Here is a 19,942-nt window from a genome sequence, read left to right on the forward strand (position 1 = left end):
ATTCTTCTCATCCACTCAGCCATCTATTTTTAGCTTGATTTGACATGAATTTTCTTCTTGCCCTTTTCCCATATACTAATTCATCTGCACTGACCTTATTTTCACTCTTAGCCAGTGACACGCTTCTGACACATACACACACACCTAGAACTGGAGTTCATCTGTATATCTTCTCTGTATCTTCAGTTTCTTTACTGTTCTTCCCACCAGAATTCTTCCCTGAAAAAGCTGTGTCCTAATGAAGCTCAGTGTCCTGGCCATTCAGTTTTGTTTAGTCTGTCTATTGAATAAGATGTTGTATGGCACTGCAATAATATGATAGGGGGTCTTTAATTTCTAAATCCCATAGTTGGATGTATTCTAACATGATGACAGTTACCTTGCATTTTCTGTATTTTATTTAAATGCCATATTCCTTCAGTCCTACAGCTGTTTGTGGGTCTTTGGCTTGTGATGCAATGAGGTTATCTTGGTAAACTTCTGACTGGGCTGGGCTCCATATCACAGAAACCACGGCCATGGCTGGCAGCGTTTACTCCCTAGGTAACTATTTTAGCAAGTACTGAATGAGTGTGGAAAGCAGATCAGGGCTAAGCCACACTGGCACACTGATATAGGGAAACTCGTGCTGCATTTATCCATGCAGCACCTTTCAGTAAATAAATAAAGGACTTTAGCCTCGGGAGCTAACAGCCCAGCATCTTTTGCAAGTGGCTAAATAAATAAAGCAAACAAAAAATGCCTTTGATATCAGCCCTAGAATTGTGCATCCTGTTGCTAACCTGAGATAAGCACAAGCCTTTTTCATATGTAAGAATGCATATGATCTGACAGTTTCACATTGCTGCTGTCTCTTTTTCCTTCCCTCTCTAAAATGCCAACCCTATTGGAAAATCAATTTTATAGAACTTATCTGCAGCTCTTGCCAAGACCCCAGACTCATTCACAGTACACTGCCCCTTTGTGCCTAACGAGCCTCCCATATGTTGCAGGACTTGTCAGCCATTCTCATCTTTGCCTGTGACCCAGCTGTGTGCTAACGAGGATGGCTACTACGCCTTCTTTTGCAGATAATAAAAGAGACAAGACAGCAGCCTCAGCTGGTGAATTAAAAGGCATTGCTGGAAAATGTGCCCAGTACTATAATCCTTCATTTCTGAAGGCCTTCCAGAAGCCTTCTGTATGCATGGAGAGCTTCCAGGGAGGCTTTGAAGGAGATTTATATTCCTGAAGAATATTTTGATAAATAACGAATCTGTAATTTATTTATTTATTTACTTATTTTTCCCTTCTTTTCCAATGATAGCTAAAGGCCCCAAGTACAGCAGTATTGATGCAGTTGTCTGGAACTTGGAATGAGGAGGGGACAGGTTTTGCATGTTGTGAAACTGCAGTTGATCATCAGCCATCCTTCAGCGCAGTTCCCATGAAGCCTTCTTGAAAACTGCTCAAAGGATTGCCAGAAATATTCAGGCTCTGCAGGCTGTACTTGTAGAGCTCTACCTATTATTCTCTCATTGTCTCTCTAACTTTCTTTCTCAGTCTACTCATCCATTGTCTTGTCTCCTTTCATTCACTGCCCTGCTGTGTGCACACCCTCAGGTAGGCTGGCCTTGGCTTACACAACCAGTGGGTCAGGCAGCTACCATGGCCTTGACAACACCAGTTTTTAAAAGTGGCTCTTGGGGATGCTAGAACAATTCCACTTTTTCTGTAGGTAAGTGGCTACTCTAGGCTCCTCTGCTTTGTATGAGCTTTGCTGAGACTTTCATTCTCAGATGTATCATATCCGCAGAAATATTTATTTCCCCAAACTAAATCCAGAATGTTCTGTGTTGTCTTGTTCTGCAGCCAGCGTAATGAAACAACTCCTGTGTTCCTTTCCAGAAAAGATACTTTTCCTATGATGTTTCATAGCAATTGCAGTCAGAGCCAGGACAAATGACATTTTTCTGCAGGTCATGTTTATCTCCTTTGTTTGCAAAACTATTTGTTGATGTATTTATTTTGGCAATTTCCAGTTCAGACTTTTTCCTGTGCTTTCTTCTCATGCTCATCCCACTTTTGTGACATCAGACATTGTACCCTCCGATGTAACCAGATGGCTATAAGGACTGAGTCTTTAACTGGTGTAAATTGTCAATGCCAATAAGGTTCTTGGAGTGGCACTGATTTATACCAACTCTGGTTATTTACTTTCTTACATATTGCTTTTAATACCCTTATACTAATATAGCTAGTGTTTCTCCTATGATCAGCTTATTTTTTATTGGAATTGTAATTTTATAGACGTGACTATAAGTAACCTGATTTTATTGACAGACAAATCATCACCTGACTATATATGTGTCTAGAGAAAGAAAGATCCAGCAATCATTTGCAGTCACCATTCACTTATGCCACACTTTCCCCTCTAATACTTTAAGTACACAAAATTTCTGTTTTTAGGCTCTCGCATAAGGACTGACAATTCTGGTCTGCTTTGCTCTGCCTTGGACATGTGACTGTCCAAAGGAATTTATCTGACATCGGGGAAGACCATTTTATTTGATTAAAATGCCCTTTTGTTTGTCTTTCTGGATCCCAAACTTAAAGTACAGAAAAGTAACTATCTAAATCACAAACAAGTAGCTCGCTAGGGGTTACTGAGAAAACAAGATTTTGTTTCTGTGTGAAGAAAACCAAAGCTGAATGATTTGAAAATTCTTGCATTGCTCATATAAACCACAATGGGTTTCTGTTGCTGTAAATCTTTCTTTACTATTCTTAATACATCTATTACAATCTCCTTTGAGTTTATATGTTTGGTAAAAGTGTTTTTCATAACATATCCGTATCAGCACAAAGAAACCAAAGTTATCACTAAAGATACCGCTGTAGTAAATAGAGTAACAAATTTCATCCTATCCAATCATTATCTTGGGACTTGTAACAGGAACTGCACTGCAGCGAATCGCTGCGAATGGGCCTTGGAATATAGATAGCTCAGCAAAGTGTTTGCAATGAAATACTAAGTTTGGATAAATGCAATGCACAAGCATTGTTTAAAAAATTTTATTAAATATCAACACAATGAGAATATAAGTAAGTTCAGAGGAATAATAACGAACACAATGATACAGTGAATATATATACAACATAGAAATGAATTTAATAATGTATATAGCAGCCTTTACTACTTGTTGTAGTAAATACTGTTATGCCTTTACTACTTGTAAAGAAAGGTTAAAGCAAATTGTTTTCTGCTTCGTGTTGTACTTTCTTCCTGAAAGGCCACAAATTGGTGATGAAAATGTGGTTTCTGGAGTAATGAGCTGTGTCATTTTTGCCCTAATCAATAAAGTTAAGCACATGTGAAAGTCTCTGCAGAATCTGGTGCTCGAGACAGCTGGACTCAGGTGAACAGTTTTAGCTGAGAAACAAGTATTTCATCTTCTGTGTTTCTGTTACTGAAATCTGCTAAGGATATTGCACTGTGTACATGGCTAAAACTACATAAGCTGGAAGCATGAGCACGTTACAAAAAGCCGAGCTGCCTATAGCCTTTCATTTTGGTAACAAACCCCATTTCCAGAGCGGTGTTGTACAGTTTAAACAGCATCCTACTGCTTTTTGTACTAGTTGCTCCTTCATTTATTCAGCACATGTGTTGCTGTTGGCCAGCAGGCGTAAATTCTAATTTTACAGCGTTCACCTTTTCACTTCTCCTTTTTCTTTGAAACTCGGAGAGGAAGTGGTGGCAGCTGTTTCCCTATGTTCTGTGAATCGTGGCCTGGCAGACAGCGTGCTGGAACCCCATCTTCCCCCTTTTCCCTCCTTTTACCCCCAATTCTCAGACCCCAACCTTGTGGGCACAGCCAGCTTCAGCTTCGTTGAAGTCCAGCTGAACCTAACGCACCCGTGCAGACGCTGACAGGCCTGAAGAGACAGCAGAGCGCACAGAATACAAGAATTACACGGTTAGACATGAAAACGATCTTTAATGCGTGCGCGTTTTGGTAGCCAAACACCGTGCTTCGAGGGCAGGGCGCTGGTGCCTCAGGGATGCTCGCTGCCCCTCTGCCTGGCGGGCCGGGCAGGGCGAGGCCGGGAGCTTCGTAGGGAGAGCCCTGTCCCTATCCCCATCCCTGTCCTTGTCCCTATCCCTGTTCCTGTCCCTATCCCTGTCCCTGTCCCCAGCAGCAGCCGGCCCGGCCGTGCCCGGCCCTCCCCTGCCAGCGGGGCGCTGCGGAGGCTGCGCGAGGCGGGGACTGGCGCGGGAGGCAGAAGATGGCGGAGGCCGAGTGAGTCCAGGGGCGGCGGCGGCTCCCGGGCGGAGGGGGGCGGCCGGGCCGGCCTAAAGCCGGGCCGAGCCGAGCCGGGTCAGGCCGTGCGGAGCCTTGGGGCCTCGGGGCGGGGATGGCGCAGAGCCCCCGCCGCGGCCGGGGTGCCTGGGGCTCCGGCGCCGCGCAGGCAGCAGGGGCGGCCCCGCTGGTACCGGCTGCCAGCCCTGCCCTGCTGTGCCCTGCGGGCTGCGGCTCGGGCACCGCTCTCCAAGGGCTCGGTGCCGCCGGGCAGGGCTGAACCTGCCGCGGGGAGAGGCTCCCCCTGCTCCCGGAGGGTGCTGCCGGCGGGGCTGGGCCCGCTGCCCGCGGTCGCCACGGTGGCTTCGAGGTGGCCGCAGGCGGTGTCCCGGCGGTGACAGTGCCGCTGAGGTGCCCGGCTCCTGCCCGCCGAAGTGGGGAGGTCAGGGCTCGGCATTGCGGGGTTCCCCGCCTGAGGTTTCCCTTCGTTTTACCGTGGCGTTCAGCTCCTGCTTGGTCTTAATGAAATAAATCTTTCTTCTCTTGGCCCCTCTGTACACCAAATTGTTCACAAAACATCTTCTGATGTGAGGAGTTTGGTGAAACTTGCACAGCAGAGCTCTTCGTTAGCTTGGGGAGCGCTGGGGAGCAGTGGCGGGATGGATCTTCTAATTAAAAGACAGTTAAGTGTTTTAAAAATGTCAGGAGTGATAATTTGCTTGTTAACTTTCTGCGTAAGGCCAGGCATCGCATGGTTGCCTTGCGAATCGTATCTAGTTCTCTCACATGGTACATTTGGTATGTTAAAAAGCTCGGGCCGAGGCCGTGTGCCACTGAAGAGGGAAAGTGAAGTTGTGACTGTGACAGTGCCAAGCCTGTAGCTTTCTGTATGTTTTTGCAGCTTTGAGTGCTCATTCCCAAGAGATGAAGGCATAGAAGTTGTGTTGTAGTTCGATGTGTGAACTATTCCATCTGAAGGGAAACCCTACATAAAAAATACAAGGCTTGAAAGGAGACAGGCTGTCTCAATCATCTGTGTGTACGCCAGCTTCCCAGTCTAGTAAAAAGAGTTGATGTCTTTGGAAATACTAATTTCCATTTTCATTAAAGGAAGCAGTAGTAAATACCTTTGATATGCAGGTAGCATGTCTTGCCTGGGAACCTTAAACCCAGGCTGTCAGAGACACTGAAGAGTCCTGACGTTAGTTTTGGTCGGTTACCTTGCGCTGCTCTGCCATTTCTCTGGCGTGCCAGCAGCCAGTCAGCAGCCAGAATTTGGGAACTGTAATAAAATAAATGGGAAAAGCATGTGTAGGGTGGGAAACCAGGACAGAAACCACTGCGTCATACTAATTTGAGATCTGGCATTACTTGCTATAAAGACATTCATTGACATAAAGCCACTGAAAATGTCCTTGTGCTGGTAGGGCTGTTTGCCTCATAGTAAAAACATGGCTGGAGTCTGCAGTGCCTTGAATGACTTGCAGCTGCAGGGCTTGTCTAAAAGCAGCAAGCAATTCCCTGGCATGGAAAAGTCCTGTTATGTTTTGATAAGTCTTAATTGTTAAGTATCATGTATTTGCCAAAGGGTGTATTCAGTGCGAAATCAGGTAAATATGGTTTTCATTTTCTGAAACTGGTTTATGCCAGAGTAAAATTGACTTTAATTTGATCATCAACATTTGTAGTTTTTTTTTTTTTTTTTTTTTTTTTTTTAAAAAAAGAGTAAGATCTGGTCGATTTTTACGTCAGTAAAACGTTTTACGTAGTGCCCAGTGGGACAGCTGATGCTTCTTAATTAAGTTGGAGATTATTCAAAGAATTACAAGAAGCAGAGTCTCGTTAGAGGGAGATATCAAGAGATGGTATAACATGGGGAAATAATAGCTGCAGGGAAATTATTAATAGATTTCCTCAAAGATTGGGAGCTGCATTGGTCTTGCTTAATATTTTAATTGATGAGCTTGATACACAAAACAGAATTGTAGTAATGGTGTTTGCTGATGACCCAAAGTTGGGCAATGTTTGCAGGGTCAAAGAGGACAAAGGTATCCTGCAGGAAGAACTGAATGGCATCGAGCGTCAGAGTGATGCACGTTGGATAAAATTTGGCATGCAAGGTTTGGAGCTGGTACTGAGAAACAGGAGTTTGCTAACAGGAGAGAAGAAAGATGTGAATGTAGTTACAGATCACAGGATGTGAGCAACTGCTTTATGGCGGTGGAAAAAAAAAAACAAATATGGAGTGCCCCAGAAGAACTCAGCTAAATAGGCACACTACAGTAGGAACTTTGTTGTACAAGGAGAGCCAAATCTGGAAATTTTCTTGCCAGCTCTGGTCACATTTAAAAAACAAAAACTAACAAACAAAAAACGCTAAGAAGGGACCTAATGGTTTAACACCCCTCCCTTCCCCATTAGGTACAGTATTCTTGTGGAGTTGTTTTTTGTAGTTGAGACCTAGAGTTCCTGGTGCTGTTTAAGACCTCCCCTGTAGACTGTGAATACTCCTATCATCGCCAGGTGGGCACAGTCTGCAGAGGAGTTTCTCAAGTTGTGATTTATTTGTGATTCCCTGCTTTCTTTCCTGGAGGCTAAATGTATTATCCAGCCTCTACTGCCATGCCATCCAGAGGAAGGAAAAAAAATCTGGAGCACCTCCTTTTTGCTGGAGGGGAAGTGTTGCAGTGCCAGTGTTGATGCAGACATCTCAATGCTTGGTGTGAGTCAGGGTGCTGAGTAAGAAGCCAGGCACTGTGGTTGCCGTCTTTCCCCTCCGCCTCCCCAAGACGTGATCCTGATTACAAATATCGTTCAGAAGCAGCTGCATAGAAGAGATCCTGTGTTCTTGGGAGGGCTCTGCTGCCTCCTCAAACTGCCAGTGGGAAGTTAGGTGTGATAAGAACATTTTTTTTTAATTTTAATCTTCTTTTGTTTTGCCTCTTGGAATTTTTTTTTAGTGCTGGAGGATACCTCAGCATGGCATTGTGTCGCTGCTGGAGGTATCCATAGTGTCTTAGCTAGCCTGGATGCATTTCACTTGCTTTTTGGCATTTGGTCAGCAAAAGGGAAGGCAGGTGCCTCGGCGCTGCCCTTACGTCTTCAGAGAGCCTCCTCTGGATCCGCTGAACTTGAGCGGAAGGGGAAGGATGCACCCACTGTTTTGGCTCCCCTTCTGTGCCCGTGGCCATAAGTAAGAGTTTACAGAAGCTGCCACCAGCTGGCAGTTTCAAATTTAAAAACAATGTCAGGGCTTTTTCTTTTTCTTTTTTTTTTTTTTTGAGTTCCAGGTGGCTAAGCTGCCGATCAAAACTGTTGTTATACACGAATGTGGCACCGAATCCGTGTATAACAAGACTCTTGACTGACAGTTTTGTTTTTTAAAAAAGAGTGATTGGGATGGGAACTCTGCCATTCACGTAGTGCCTGCAGAGTTATTCATGTAGGAAGCCATCCAGGGCACGGGCAGGTGGAGCTCCTTTTTCCCTTTGCTCTCAGATTCTTTTCTGCCTGTCTACAATTATAGTTCGTAATAATGGATGGTAGCTTTGACAAAATGTTCCTTTGGTAAACATTTTCTCTGTACCGGGGTTACTTTTCTGGTTCAGCAAGTTATTTGCTCTTTATCTGGGATTACGCAAATTGGTGCACTCAGGGATTGCTGAAATTTTGTCTCCATCCTGAAAAATATTCCTCAGATTTCACTTTCCAGTTGAGAAATGTTTTCTGGCTTCTCTTCAAGAAGAAAGATCTGTGAACCCCTGTGGCTAACTTGAAACCAAGGGCTGTCTTATTTCTGAATTACATAATCTCCAGTTGTTTAAAGGAGGGAATTAAGACAAAATTTACTGTTACTGTGAAGCAAGCCTTTCTTCCATCTGATATCAGTTTTATTTTTCTCATTTCTGTGGTTTTGCATTCCTAGCTGTCTATCCCACATTTTCTTCCTTGTTTCCTAGTAGATAAAGCAATTTGTAAAACCTGTTTTCTTTGTAAGGCACTTTTGCAGCTGTGGTTGGTTCCGCTCTCAAAAGACAAATTGCCTCTTCAAAAAATTCAGAAAAAAATATAAAACCCAATTTCTGATTTATTTAGGAGAACTATGTATAATGTTTTTTACATCTGAATTTTTCACCGTCGTTTTATTATTTTTCAGGGTTTGGCTATCTCCTAATTGAGGAGAGTCAAAATACTGCCTACAAGTGAATCCTCCTCAGCCAGCCTGTCGGATGCCTCTGAGAGCATAAGAAGTCATGGCGGAAAATGACGCAATGCCAACCTTACCAAAAAAGTGTGGTCCATACATTTCATCTGTAACCAGTCGTGGCATGAATTTGGTAATTCGTGGTATAGTGCTGTTTTTTATTGGCGTATTTCTTGCATTAGTATTAAACTTGCTTCAGATCCAGAGAAACGTTACTCTCTTCCCCCCTGATGTGATCACAAGCATCTTCTCCTCAGCTTGGTGGGTGCCACCTTGCTGTGGCACAGCGTCAGGTAAGTTCAGTTGTGTATTTATGCCTGGCATGGAGATGAAAGATTGGATAGGTAGTTATAGTTGCAAAAAGCTTTGTTTGAAAGGTGTGGAAAATAAAAATTTCTCTTCAGTCACATTGCCTTTTCTAAGCTATTGCTATCCAGATCGCACTGGGTATTCACAAATAGTGTGCATGTGTCCAAAAAATATTGTCCTGCTAACTCATTACACTGTAATATTGTTAGCAGAGTATAACCTTTGCTTTTTCTTCTGGGAAGGTGGTGCCACTTGTAACTTGGGGGCTGGTTACAGGAATATGCTCTACAGGCAGCCCGTAGGAAACAGCCTGGAAACATCAGATTTCTGCACACTGCAACTTGTTTTTGAGCACAGTGAACCACCCCCAGTAATGCTCCGTTTTGTGGTCCAGCTTTCCATTTGTTCCTCAGTCCAGTTTGAGGTATCGCTTTAGCTGTGTGAAGTTCAGAAACCTGACTGTGTCTCAGGGAGTAAAGGCCAGATATGCAGTTTGCAGTTGCAGAAGCCCGTTACAGAACAGAGCACCTCAGTTAGATTCATATTTCAAGTCGGATGATGTGAACATGCTTCGTTTCTCCCATAACCATGTAGGGAGTTGAAGCTTTTTTGTGTGATTTGGGAACTAGTTTAAGTGAGATGTCTACTGTATGTAGTAAGAAATACCCCTTTTTCCATTTCTTTCATCTTCAAGTATCAAGTACAAATCTGATGGAGTTAGGCTTTCTACTTGGCTTTGAAGATTGTTGATCATGTGGGTCGATTTTACACTTCACTAAGGGAATATCCTTAGCAGCGAGGTCTGGAGGAATTCTGATTTAATGAACCTGCACAGTAAATGCAGCATCTTCTCAGAGATAGTTTTAATAAGATTGAGAAGCTCACTTTTCTGGGTATTAATCATAGCATCGTAGAATGCTTCGGGTTCAAAGGGAGCTTAAAGATCATCAACCCCTAGCCATGGGCATGGAGATGAGGAGAATCAATGAATGAGTTTTTGAGTTGATACTGTTGTGCTGGTGATAATATTTAAGCCTCTCTTTTTCTTTTTTTTTCTTTTTTTCCTGCTCAATGCTTTCCTTGTGATAGCTTGTTGAAATAGCTCTCTGAATCGGTCAGTTTTGTTCTACTGTGGAAATGCATTTGGCATATTATGGCCAAAGTTACATACCTACTTTATCTGCTGGTTGTTTTACTCCTCTTTCTCTTGTCTTCCTGTGATCATGGATTAGTTTTTTGGACTGTATTCTGGATTTTTCTTTTAAACTTTAAATTGGTTGTCTAGACAAACACATCTGGTAAAGAAATGGTCTTTTATATATGGAGAAGTTTGGTTTGAACACTGTTATAGTTGTGACAGAGTTCAGTTAGTCAACAGTTTTTCAATGGCTTTCTGTGTAGGAATGATTTAATGTGTTGTGGTTCTTAGCATGTGGATGTAGCTGTCTGTAATTATTACTTGGAAAATGCATGTCCCATGTCTGTGAGGCTTACAATGTGAGAAGGGTGACATGGTTGAAAAGAGACAGAAGGACCAATAGTACACTTTGTGTTCTGTTAAAACCATGTTCACACTATTGTAGCAGTACTACTTTCTATTTCTCATTCAGGGTTTCTCTGGGGGTTAAAACCAACAGAATCCCATCTTGCAGCAGCAACATGTAAAGTTCACCGTAAAGTTTGAACTGTGAACTGTTTGCATCAGGTTGTACCCTAGGCACTCTTGGTTTGTTTGAGAACACCATCTGCAGCTGTGTACAGGGAAGTCAAAAGGCTTCTCATGTGTTGGTGGTTTTGATGGAAGGACTGGATATTGTTTGTAAAATACAGTCATCTGTTAGATATTTGCACTACTTGCTTTTAAACCACCTGATTTAAAGATATTACTTAATTGGCTTTTCCCAGAGTGACACCTGCTAAAGTTCTAGTTCTTTCCCTTTTATTATCAGTCTTTTCCATTTACCTTCCTTATCCCCTCTGCTAGCATACAGACAGGCAATCTCTATGGTACATGTTGATAATTCACCCATTTTCTTATCATTTATACTTCCAGCCTTCCTAGAAGTGACACGAACATTTCTTTGCAGTATGGTTTATTATTATGAACAGAATAAAGGTGTTTTGCATATTTATAACCAGTGGTAATCGAGGTTGCTTTCAGAGAAGTCCTTTCATCCATCCCTGTTATTAGTCGTCAGTTTGGCCCAATGCCTTTGGCAAGAAAATTGCTCATGGAAGATTTTTTTTCCTCTCTAGCCTTACTGGTGATTTATTTTCCTGAATCATGGAGATCAGGTTCCTCTCTGTCTGAATAAAGAGCATTTGCCATAACATACCTCCAGCAGCATGCCAAACTGAGGGTGCTACAGTCCACGCCAATTACTCAGCCTCTGCCTCTCTTCTGCAGCACCAGTTTAACTTTAAGCAGCAGTGTTAATCCTCAGCTGTGTTGGTAACAGTCTTTTTCACTGCAACTGCAGTACAGAATAAATTTATGAAGAAGTGTTCAAAGAGCATAGCAGTTCCCTGGGGTTGAAAGTCCTGTTTGCTTTTAGTATTCAACAGCTACTGCAGATTCTTGGCTTTCCTTCTTCTGTGTGAGCCTTTATAGTAGCACTGAAGAAAATAAAAACGTTATGCAAACAGAGACTGCTTGTAACAACAACAAGAGAAGACAGAAAATACTGACATTAAAGAGGATGGTTTGCCCTTACTGTGGTGTGTTTGTTTTGCTGTTATTTTAACGTGCATCTTTGATACGTGGGATTTTCAGAAGTGCCAGCCTGCAAGCTATTACTGTTCTTCTAGAACTATGCTTAAAGAGTGCAGATTCTGGTAGGGTGCAGAGTGCTTTGAGCCTCAGCCCTTAGTTCAAATCAGCTCAGTTTTACTACTTCTGTTACGTCACTGCTGCTGTGGTTGACAATGCTGCTGAACTTTGTTAACTAATGGGCTATATGGGTTATAACAATAATAATGGATTAATAAAGGGCTTTGTTGAATAATGAAATTATTTGAAATTCTGTTTTGTTGCAATGTGTGTTTTGTACCATGTATGCTTAAAATGTTTGTTTTAGTTACAATAATTGTCTGGGTAGTCTTTGTTTTAGTTAAATATTGCCAGTACTTTAACTTTTGGGCCTTATTTCTTTCATGTTTCCACAGCTGTGATTGGGTTATTGTACCCATGCATGGACAGACATCTGGGAGAGCCACATAAATTTAAGAGAGAATGGTCCAGTGTAATGCGATGTGTAGCAGTCTTTGTGGGAATAAATCATGCCAGCGCTGTATCCTATATTCTAATGAAATTGGCGATAACAAATAGGTTTCAAGTAAAACAAAGCTTACATAGTCATGGTGAATTGTTGTTAAAATATAACATGCAGCATGTTTGCAAGGGAAACGCAGAATATGTCTTACTGTGATAGCGTTATTGGAGGTGGTAAGTCTCGCATTTTTTGGTTCTGAAAAAGCTTTTCTTAGAAATGCCTCAATATTGGGCTTTGTCTTTTAGTCTTTATTATCTCTGAAAGTGTGGGGAAGTCATAGAACCGTAGAACAGCTTGGGTTGGAAGGGACCATAAAGATCATCTAGTTCCAACCCCCCATATACGCACCTCCACAGATTTGGCACCCACAGCCTCTCTGGGCAGCCTGTTCCAGTGCCTCACCACCCTCTGAGTGAATAATTTCCTCCTAACATCTAATCTAAATCTCCCCTCTTTCAGTTTAAAACCATTCCGCCTTGTCCTGTCTTTATCTGACTGAGCAAAGAGTCGCTCTCTGGTTTTTTTGGAGGCCCCTTTTAAGTACTGAAAGGCTGCAATGAGGTCTCCCTGGAGCCTTCTCTTCTCCAGGCTGAAAATCCCCAGCTCTCTCAGCCTTTTTTCATAGGAGAGGTGGGTGTTCCAGTTTTCATAGGAGAGGTGGGTGTTCCAGCCCTCTGATCAACTTTGTGGACCTCCTGTGGACCCTCTCTAACAGAGTCTCTACATCTTTCTCGTGCTGGGGGCCCCAGAGCTGGATGCAGGACTCCAGGTGGGGCCTCACAAGGGCAGAGCAGAGGAGGACGTTTCCCTCTCTCCCTGCTGGTCGCTCCTCTGTTGATGCAGCCCAGGAAGCAAGAAGTACTTACAGGGTATATGTGAAGCACATGCACTTTGCAGAGAATGTTATCATTCCTGTGGCCATTCACTAAGAGCAATTAGAAGTTGCTCCGTGTGTTTCACTACATTATCTTCTTCCTATTTGTGTATCTGTTCATGTGCAACCTTGCACAAGTGTGCTGGAAACTGGTGTTCCTCCCCTTTGAAGCACCTGGTAGTGCTGGGGGCATGCTGGATCACAACAGGGCGTTTGTCATGTGGATTGGTGCACCTTACTGGCAGCATGGTCCCAGTGATTTTGTGTAGTCATATCTAGTGCCTCCTCTGCTAGGTAAAACCTGTGTCTGTCTGTAAAAATGGGGTTCTTACAAATGGATCAGAAAGAAAACTTATCTCTGGAACTCTCAATTCCTTCAGTGTCAGCTCCAGCACCAGAAATCTGGGGGGTGGGAGCACTAAGAAGTTTCTGATTGTGTGCTACTGAATCTCCTCATTTCCAGGAGAAGAGCACAAGTTAAGTGAGCAATGTGAGGGCTGGCTGAATTCTTACTGAGGTGACTTGGCCCTTTAAATGGTTTTTACTTTATGGTTTTTGTTCCTGCAAGCCATCCTGTGCAGTATGTTCAGATGAGCTGGAGTTGCTGAAGTTCAGAGTCACTCTTGCTGTCCCAGACAAACCTTGCTTTTTTGTCAAAGATTCGTTACAAAAAGGGATCCAAGGTTGGTTCCCACCAGCCTTGGACCATACCTGATCTGTAAGCACGTACAACTTCACTTCTTTTAAGAATGGAAGAGAGTTGACAGCTTCTCTCTGCATGGGTCAGATTATTTGCAGCAAACCATCTTGCAGTTTTCTAACAGCTGTTACACATATTCCAGAATATCATTAATGTACTGTCTGTGTTTCTTCCTTGACAGCTCTCCAGACAGCTTTCTTTTCAGTTTATTACTCGTTCTGCACATTGCCATATTTGGTGTGGGTTTTGTTCGTTTGACATTTTTTTTTCTGATGCTATTGATTTTTATCCTGTAATTAATTAATTTATTTGCTAGTTGAACTTTTCTAATTTCCTGTAGGTCTCTCTCCAGGCCTGTGTGAGAAAATAGGACAGTGGTTTTACATTGTTATCCCGTAAATTTTCTTTAAGGCTTATGAAACTTGACAGCCTCTTTTTTTAATAATCTATTTTGGAAAGGACTAGTGAGGATGAGTTAGTATTTCCAAAACATTTTGAAGAAGGTGAGGTACTGCAAAGGTATCTCAAGCAACTCACAATTTCATTGCAGGTTTAATAAAAACTGAATTTCAGTGTTGAATACTTTCACATTAATATTATTTATGTTTTGTTCTATAGAATGCGTTATTTTTTAATGTTTTGCTGAATGTAAACTAGCGTGTAAATTAAACATAATTGCAATTGAAGTAAGAGTGAGAAATAACTTTTTTCTTTATACCTGATAGCTATATGGTAGCTGATACAGTTAATGCTGTATTTTTTTATTGTGAGACAAAATATCTGTTGTGCCAAAATATGATAAAAGGAATTAAGAGAACTGCTTTACATTTGTATTTGATATTTCCAAGCTTCTCCTTAACAATTAACCCAGAAAGTGGATTTTGCCAACAATATCCAGTTGTCTCTAACATTAGCAGCACTGTCAATTGGACTGTGGTGGACATTTGATAGATCACGAAGTGGCTTTGGTCTTGGAGTAGGAATTGCTTTCTTGGCCACGTTGGTGTCACAGTTTCTGGTCTACAATGGAGTTTATCAGTAAGTATTTTAATTCTTTAAGGCTAAATTATAATATCCTGAAGCTATACAATAAAATCAAGATAACTGAAGGGGCAGAATTTGTCACAACTTCCAAAGCTGCCAGCACTTAATTTGGAGTGTAAAATAAATTTGTGAAAGCTTTGTGTTTGTAAGTAAGTTTTTTAGTTGGGAGTTATTTCAATAAAATTGCTGCCATTACCAACCATGCATTTTTTTTTTTTTAATTTAACGAATGGGTTTATAATCAGTAAGAAGCCTCATTTGTTATTTACTGTAAGCAATTAAGTTTCTATAACAGTAGCTTTTTGAGTTGACGTGTCCTGTTATTTAAATCTTCTCTCCTGTGATTGGAGGTCTCTATGTATTGCACAAGATTGAGCTAAAAAAATGTATTTTTTCCAGATACACATCTCCAGATTTTCTTTATGTTCGTTCCTGGTTGCCATGTATATTTTTTGCTGGTGGAATAACTATGGGCAACATCGGCAGGCAGCTGGCAATGGTAAGTTTGGAGGGGAGGATTGACTGCCTTCTAGTGGTAGATACAATCCACATCATTGTTTTCTTCAGAGATACCAATCGGTTATTTGAATTGAGGTGGAGGAGTAAGGTAGTAACTGGTAATCTTTGGTTTTTGATCTAGTTAGTTGAGCCATTAACACTGTTAGTCAGCCCATGGTTTTGCTCTGTACCCTCACTTGCATTCTTTTAGTCATCTATTGACTAGGAGCTAAATAAGAACACCAGGTATGGGGAGAAGTCAAGCCATCCCCTGAGTCTGCTGCTCACGGAGGCAGAAATTGCAGCCAACAGCATTTGCACAGAACCTAGGGAGACCAAACTTACCTGGGTGAAGCGTAAAATGAGCTATCTTACCACTCATTTCGTAGAAAATTCTCCTTCATAGTCTTTTTCATTATTTATGTAAATGACTATTGTTGTTTTTGTCAACTTGTGTTTTTCAGTATGAATGCAAAGTCATTGCAGAGAAGTCTCATGAGGACTGAGGAGAAACAATATGCACCTTTTACATAGGAAAATATCTGACAAATGACTGTCGGAGGAGCATAAGGAACACTTGACTATGAAATTGCCAAAATGCAATTTTTTTCCCTTCAGTGGTATACTTTACTGCAATCTGTGATTGCTGCTTCTATAGAAACCTTGATGTCTCTTTTTTGATTACTGTGAAGTTACAATAGTATGCAATACATTTGACAATATTGGTTCAAATATAGGATTCTCTTTTTCCAAATCTAAACCAAGTTTACCATAAATTACTGTCTGTCCGTAATGTTGCAGTGCCAAACTGAACCTTTTGCACTACATTTCTGTAGCTGAAACTTCTGCTTCACTTTATCTTGAAAGTTTTGAGGAATTTGTTCTTAATAGCGCAATGAAAGACAAGGGATTCAAAGTTAGGAATGAAGATCTCTTTACATGATGATAGCTAGTGATACCTTTAAGAAATTCATGGATTACAGGTGAGCCTTGATGCAATAACTGATTTCTGCCTATTAACGTGCTGTATCATTCTTCATCACAGGAAACTTGATATTTGTCTGTGATCCATGCCCAGTTTCCCATATTCAGAACGTAAAAATGGAAACTGAGGAAAATGGAAACTGAGGCTTCACTATTTTTCCTCCTTGTACAACCAATATACATGCTTAGATGTGGATTTATGTGGATGATCATTAGATGTAGACAAATTCTCAAACTGCTTGTATTGAGTACCAGGATACAATTCGGGTCATTCTTGTACAATTTCTTAAGCTGACTTGTGTTGATCCCTTTTAAAAAGTTGTGTTTTGTTTTTTTTTTTTTTTAAATTAAATTTAATTCTGCTGAACTAAATCAGCCACTACCATTTAGTGTCAGAAAGACCTCCATTACCAACATTACCTGTGATTGTTCTTGTCTTTTCCCTGTTGTGTTTGCAGGGATTGGCAGGAGAAGGCAAGGCTGTATTTTAGGTACTGATGTAGCCCTTATTTCTGTGACCTTGGTCCAGGCACTCATAAATGCATTTGTTCTCATCGCAACTTTCTGAAGTAGAGAAGTCCTGTTATCCTTGTTTTACAGGTGCCTCTGCATAGAAGGTCTGATAGGACAGAGCTGAAATAGGCCATATATAAATTGGTTCCCTTCTTAAGAAGAATTTTAGTGTGACCCGTGTTCATGAGCATACATGGAATCCCCTTATGTTGGCCTTGCAGCTCCCTTTTAAGAGCATGAGACAAAAGAAACTGTGCAAGAAGGCAGAAAGCAGACTTGAAGAGGACTCAGCCAGCTGGCACCGGCAGTGAATTTGGTGTGGAATGGCTCTACTTTTTCCTCTTTCCATTTCTGTGCTGTTGTTGTTTTAATTGTTGTATTCTTTTTGTTTGTTTGTCTTGAAGTACTTTTTAAATCTTCCATGAAAGGTTTATAAGAAATGTTACAGTCACCTAAGGAGACTGGAGTTGGTCCAAAGAACAAATAGATGTTTAGACGAGTTTTTATTAATAGATGTGCATATGCGTTGTACATGAAGCTTGAAATAGGCAACTCTTTTTCAGTCTTATATACCTATATTTAAGTCTGAAAAGTATGCAATGGAGTGCTTCCAAAAGTGATGGTCACAAGAAGGAAAATTTCTTGAATGGGAAAGTGTAGAAACAATAAATAAGCAAGTGATATGTAAAGAGCTTGGTTCTGCAGCTCCACAGTTTCATTAGCTTATAACAGTTCTATGGCAATTCAGCACCTAAAGCACATTTTCATTTGGTAATGTTTCAAGAAAGCATTTGCAGATACTCTTTACCATGTTCTTCTAAACTGAGGTAGACCATGTTTAAGTAAATCCCTGACTAGAGATTTCTTTTAATCAAATCATGTGGCAATATAAAGCTTTAAATTATTAATGTCAGGAGACCATTTGGGCATGAACTGAGGGTGAGTTTCCTTAGGCAGCCTGTAGCATCCCACGAAAGAAACTGTTGTGCTTTCTGTACAGTATTTGGCCTGATCTGCCTTCTTTACTTCAACAAATGGTTTCAGCATGGTGAGCGGAATGAGGAGTCCCTCTTGAATTATCAAGGCATGAATGGCATAAAAATTCAGATGTTGGTGTTTCTTATCCTAACTGTAGGAAATAACATGGTACCTCAGTAGCCAGTGTGCTGACTGTGCTGACTTGGCAAACAATTTACTTTCATTGTGACCAGTTAAGTGTGTACAACTCGAGATGAATAGTTTTTATTATTCACTTGGTGGTGGAACTGCTTTTACCTGCCAGTCTAAATATTTACACAGAAGCAGCCTTGTGTATATGAAAATGTGTGCAGTATGTGAGAAGTGGTTATTGTGCGTTTGTGGCACCCACTTTACAACAGTTTGCACTCAGATTCATCTAAACCTGATTAGACTGCGCTGTCAACTTAACTAACTTCTTTTAAATTTCTTTTTGGAAATTTTGAGCACGTCTTGCAAAGGAAGCAATCATCCAAAATAAATTTGGGTGGAGTCCTTTATTACATGTGTTTTACTTTTTTATTCTTATTTGACTGAAGTTGTTACAAGAATGAGATCTTGGATGTCTCATTTTTTTCAAACTGTGTTGTAATTTTGTGGCTGATGTGTTCAAACCCTGACAAAGGTTCACAAGAATGCTGACACGGCCTTAACTGTAGTGGTGTGAACATGCTGCTACTGTATAGCATGTAATTATACCATTAGACTGTCTTAAAAATGTTGTTCAATAGAGAATGAATAAGGTATATTTTAGATACAACTTTATAAGCACTATAACCTCTTCACTAATTAAGCATTGTAAACTCTATGCTGTTTAAACTGGCAAATTGCTGTTAAAAGCAAAATGTTCATTAAATACAATTGCAACCTTGTTTGAAAGGTTTCTTCTTTTTTTATTTTTTAAATAATATATATATTTTTAAATACATTAAGTTGTCTTCTATTAGCAGTCATATAATAATAATGAGCTGGCATATTGGTTACACAAAACACCTTTCTGGAAGTAAAAAAAAAAAAAAAAAAGGCACATTCAAATCAGAAGTGATTTTATCACAGTTAGCATGCTGAGCTGCCTCTGAAAATTTTGGAAATTTGCCCTTTTGAATCTGTAGTGGAAGTATTTGAACCAGGGGAAAATAAACTTGGTAATTTCAGTATAAGTATGGAGATTTAGATTTAAATAGTCCTTAAGAATATGAAAAACAAAAACAAAACAAAAAAACAGTGATGACAGGAGATCCCATAATGAAATACTTGTATCCTGACCAGAACATTAATAAATACGAGCTAAATGCTAGATATTCACTGACTGTATTCACAGCACCCCTCCCTGTCTCAAAACAGACGTGACAAGTAAAGGTTTAAAAATGTGTGATGAAAAAAACTCGGCAGATCTGATGGAAGGGTGGGGAGGGAGGTTCATCAGTATTTGAGGAGTACGTCCCACAGCCGTCTTGGAGCAAGACTGGACTACAACTGGAAGCTGCAGAGAACACAGAGGCAAATGGAAAAGCCCCAGGTTTGTGTTGGACGAGGCAAGCAGTGACCCAAAATCCTAAATTTGTTGTGAAAAGGCAGAATTATGGGTGTTGCCAAGTGTCTGACCAAACTGCAGTGAAAGATAACTATAATTTTACAGTCAGAGCGCTACGTTCATTCAGAAGCATGTTGGCAAAGCTGCTTTGCTGGTGTGTTTACCTCTCCCTGCCCTGTGAGAGCGCTGCCAATGGGAATGGCAAATGTAGGTCCCCCCTGCCTGCCTTCAGCCTGTGGCTGTGAATGGGAACTTGCCCATTTCAGAGAATATTCCAGCTGCCCAGCTGCCAGGCCCTCTAGAAAGGCATCTTGTGCCTCCTTTTATAACGGGGCTGATGCACGTAGCTAGAAGGAGAGAGAGTAAACCAAGTTTTCCTCTGTAGCTCCTGTACTTCCCTCCTGCCATCTGGCTGGGATCTGCTGTGGGGACCTGTGAGCATGCCAGCCTTTTCATCTCTCCCAGCCTGTAAGGAAGGGATGTAATTTTACCAATGGCACCACTCTGGATGTTTTGCGTATATTTTTTTTTACATTTTGGAGCAGTGTTACCAGTAAATCCTAATGGTGGTGTTAAGGGATGAACGCAACCTATGGAATTGAGGTTAAATGTGAAAAACAATGCTTATAAAAGTACAGGCACAGCTGGCGGAGGGAACGTGCGTCTCGCAGGGGGAATAGCTATCTAATGCTGTTAGTTTTGATGCCAGT

At 41.2% G+C, this 19,942-nt stretch overlaps 1 protein-coding gene across 2 annotated transcripts; it reads left to right on the forward strand.

Moving 5' to 3' along the window:
* Nucleotides 1-4,241: 4,241 nt before the first annotated feature.
* On the forward strand, nucleotides 4,242-18,569 carry INSIG2 (insulin induced gene 2). 2 transcript variants are annotated; one of them, XR_014618586.1, is made up of 7 exons: nucleotides 4,242-4,283; nucleotides 8,440-8,780; nucleotides 11,962-12,086; nucleotides 14,514-14,680; nucleotides 15,086-15,185; nucleotides 15,649-16,167; nucleotides 16,769-18,569. XR_014618586.1 is itself a non-coding variant. In XM_084289541.1 (6 exons), exons 2-6 carry the CDS (start codon nucleotides 8,537-8,539, stop codon nucleotides 15,688-15,690), a joined length of 678 nt encoding a protein of 225 aa, XP_084145667.1. In that variant the 5' UTR covers nucleotides 4,242-4,283; nucleotides 8,440-8,536; the 3' UTR covers nucleotides 15,691-18,569. The 2 variants fall into 2 exon arrangements, 1 of the variants encoding a protein (XP_084145667.1); XM_084289541.1 differs by having other exon boundaries at nucleotides 15,649-18,569.
* Nucleotides 18,570-19,942: the final 1,373 nt, after the last annotated feature.

The sequence above is a fragment of the Netta rufina genome (assembly GCF_964035555.1).
Source record: "Netta rufina genome assembly, chromosome: 6".
Taxonomy (NCBI): domain Eukaryota; kingdom Metazoa; phylum Chordata; class Aves; order Anseriformes; family Anatidae; genus Netta; species Netta rufina.

Bases quoted from the DNA above. Each gene is read 5' to 3' on its own strand.
- INSIG2 (XM_084289541.1), top strand. From the start codon at position 8,537: ATGGCGGAAAATGACGCAATGCCAACCTTACCAAAAAAGTGTGGTCCA. The intron at 12,087-14,513 runs GTATCCTATATT...CAATTAACCCAG, and splicing joins GAATAAATCATGCCAGCGCT to AAAGTGGATTTTGCCAACAA. The intron at 14,681-15,085 runs GTAAGTATTTTA...TATTTTTTCCAG, and splicing joins GTCTACAATGGAGTTTATCA to ATACACATCTCCAGATTTTC.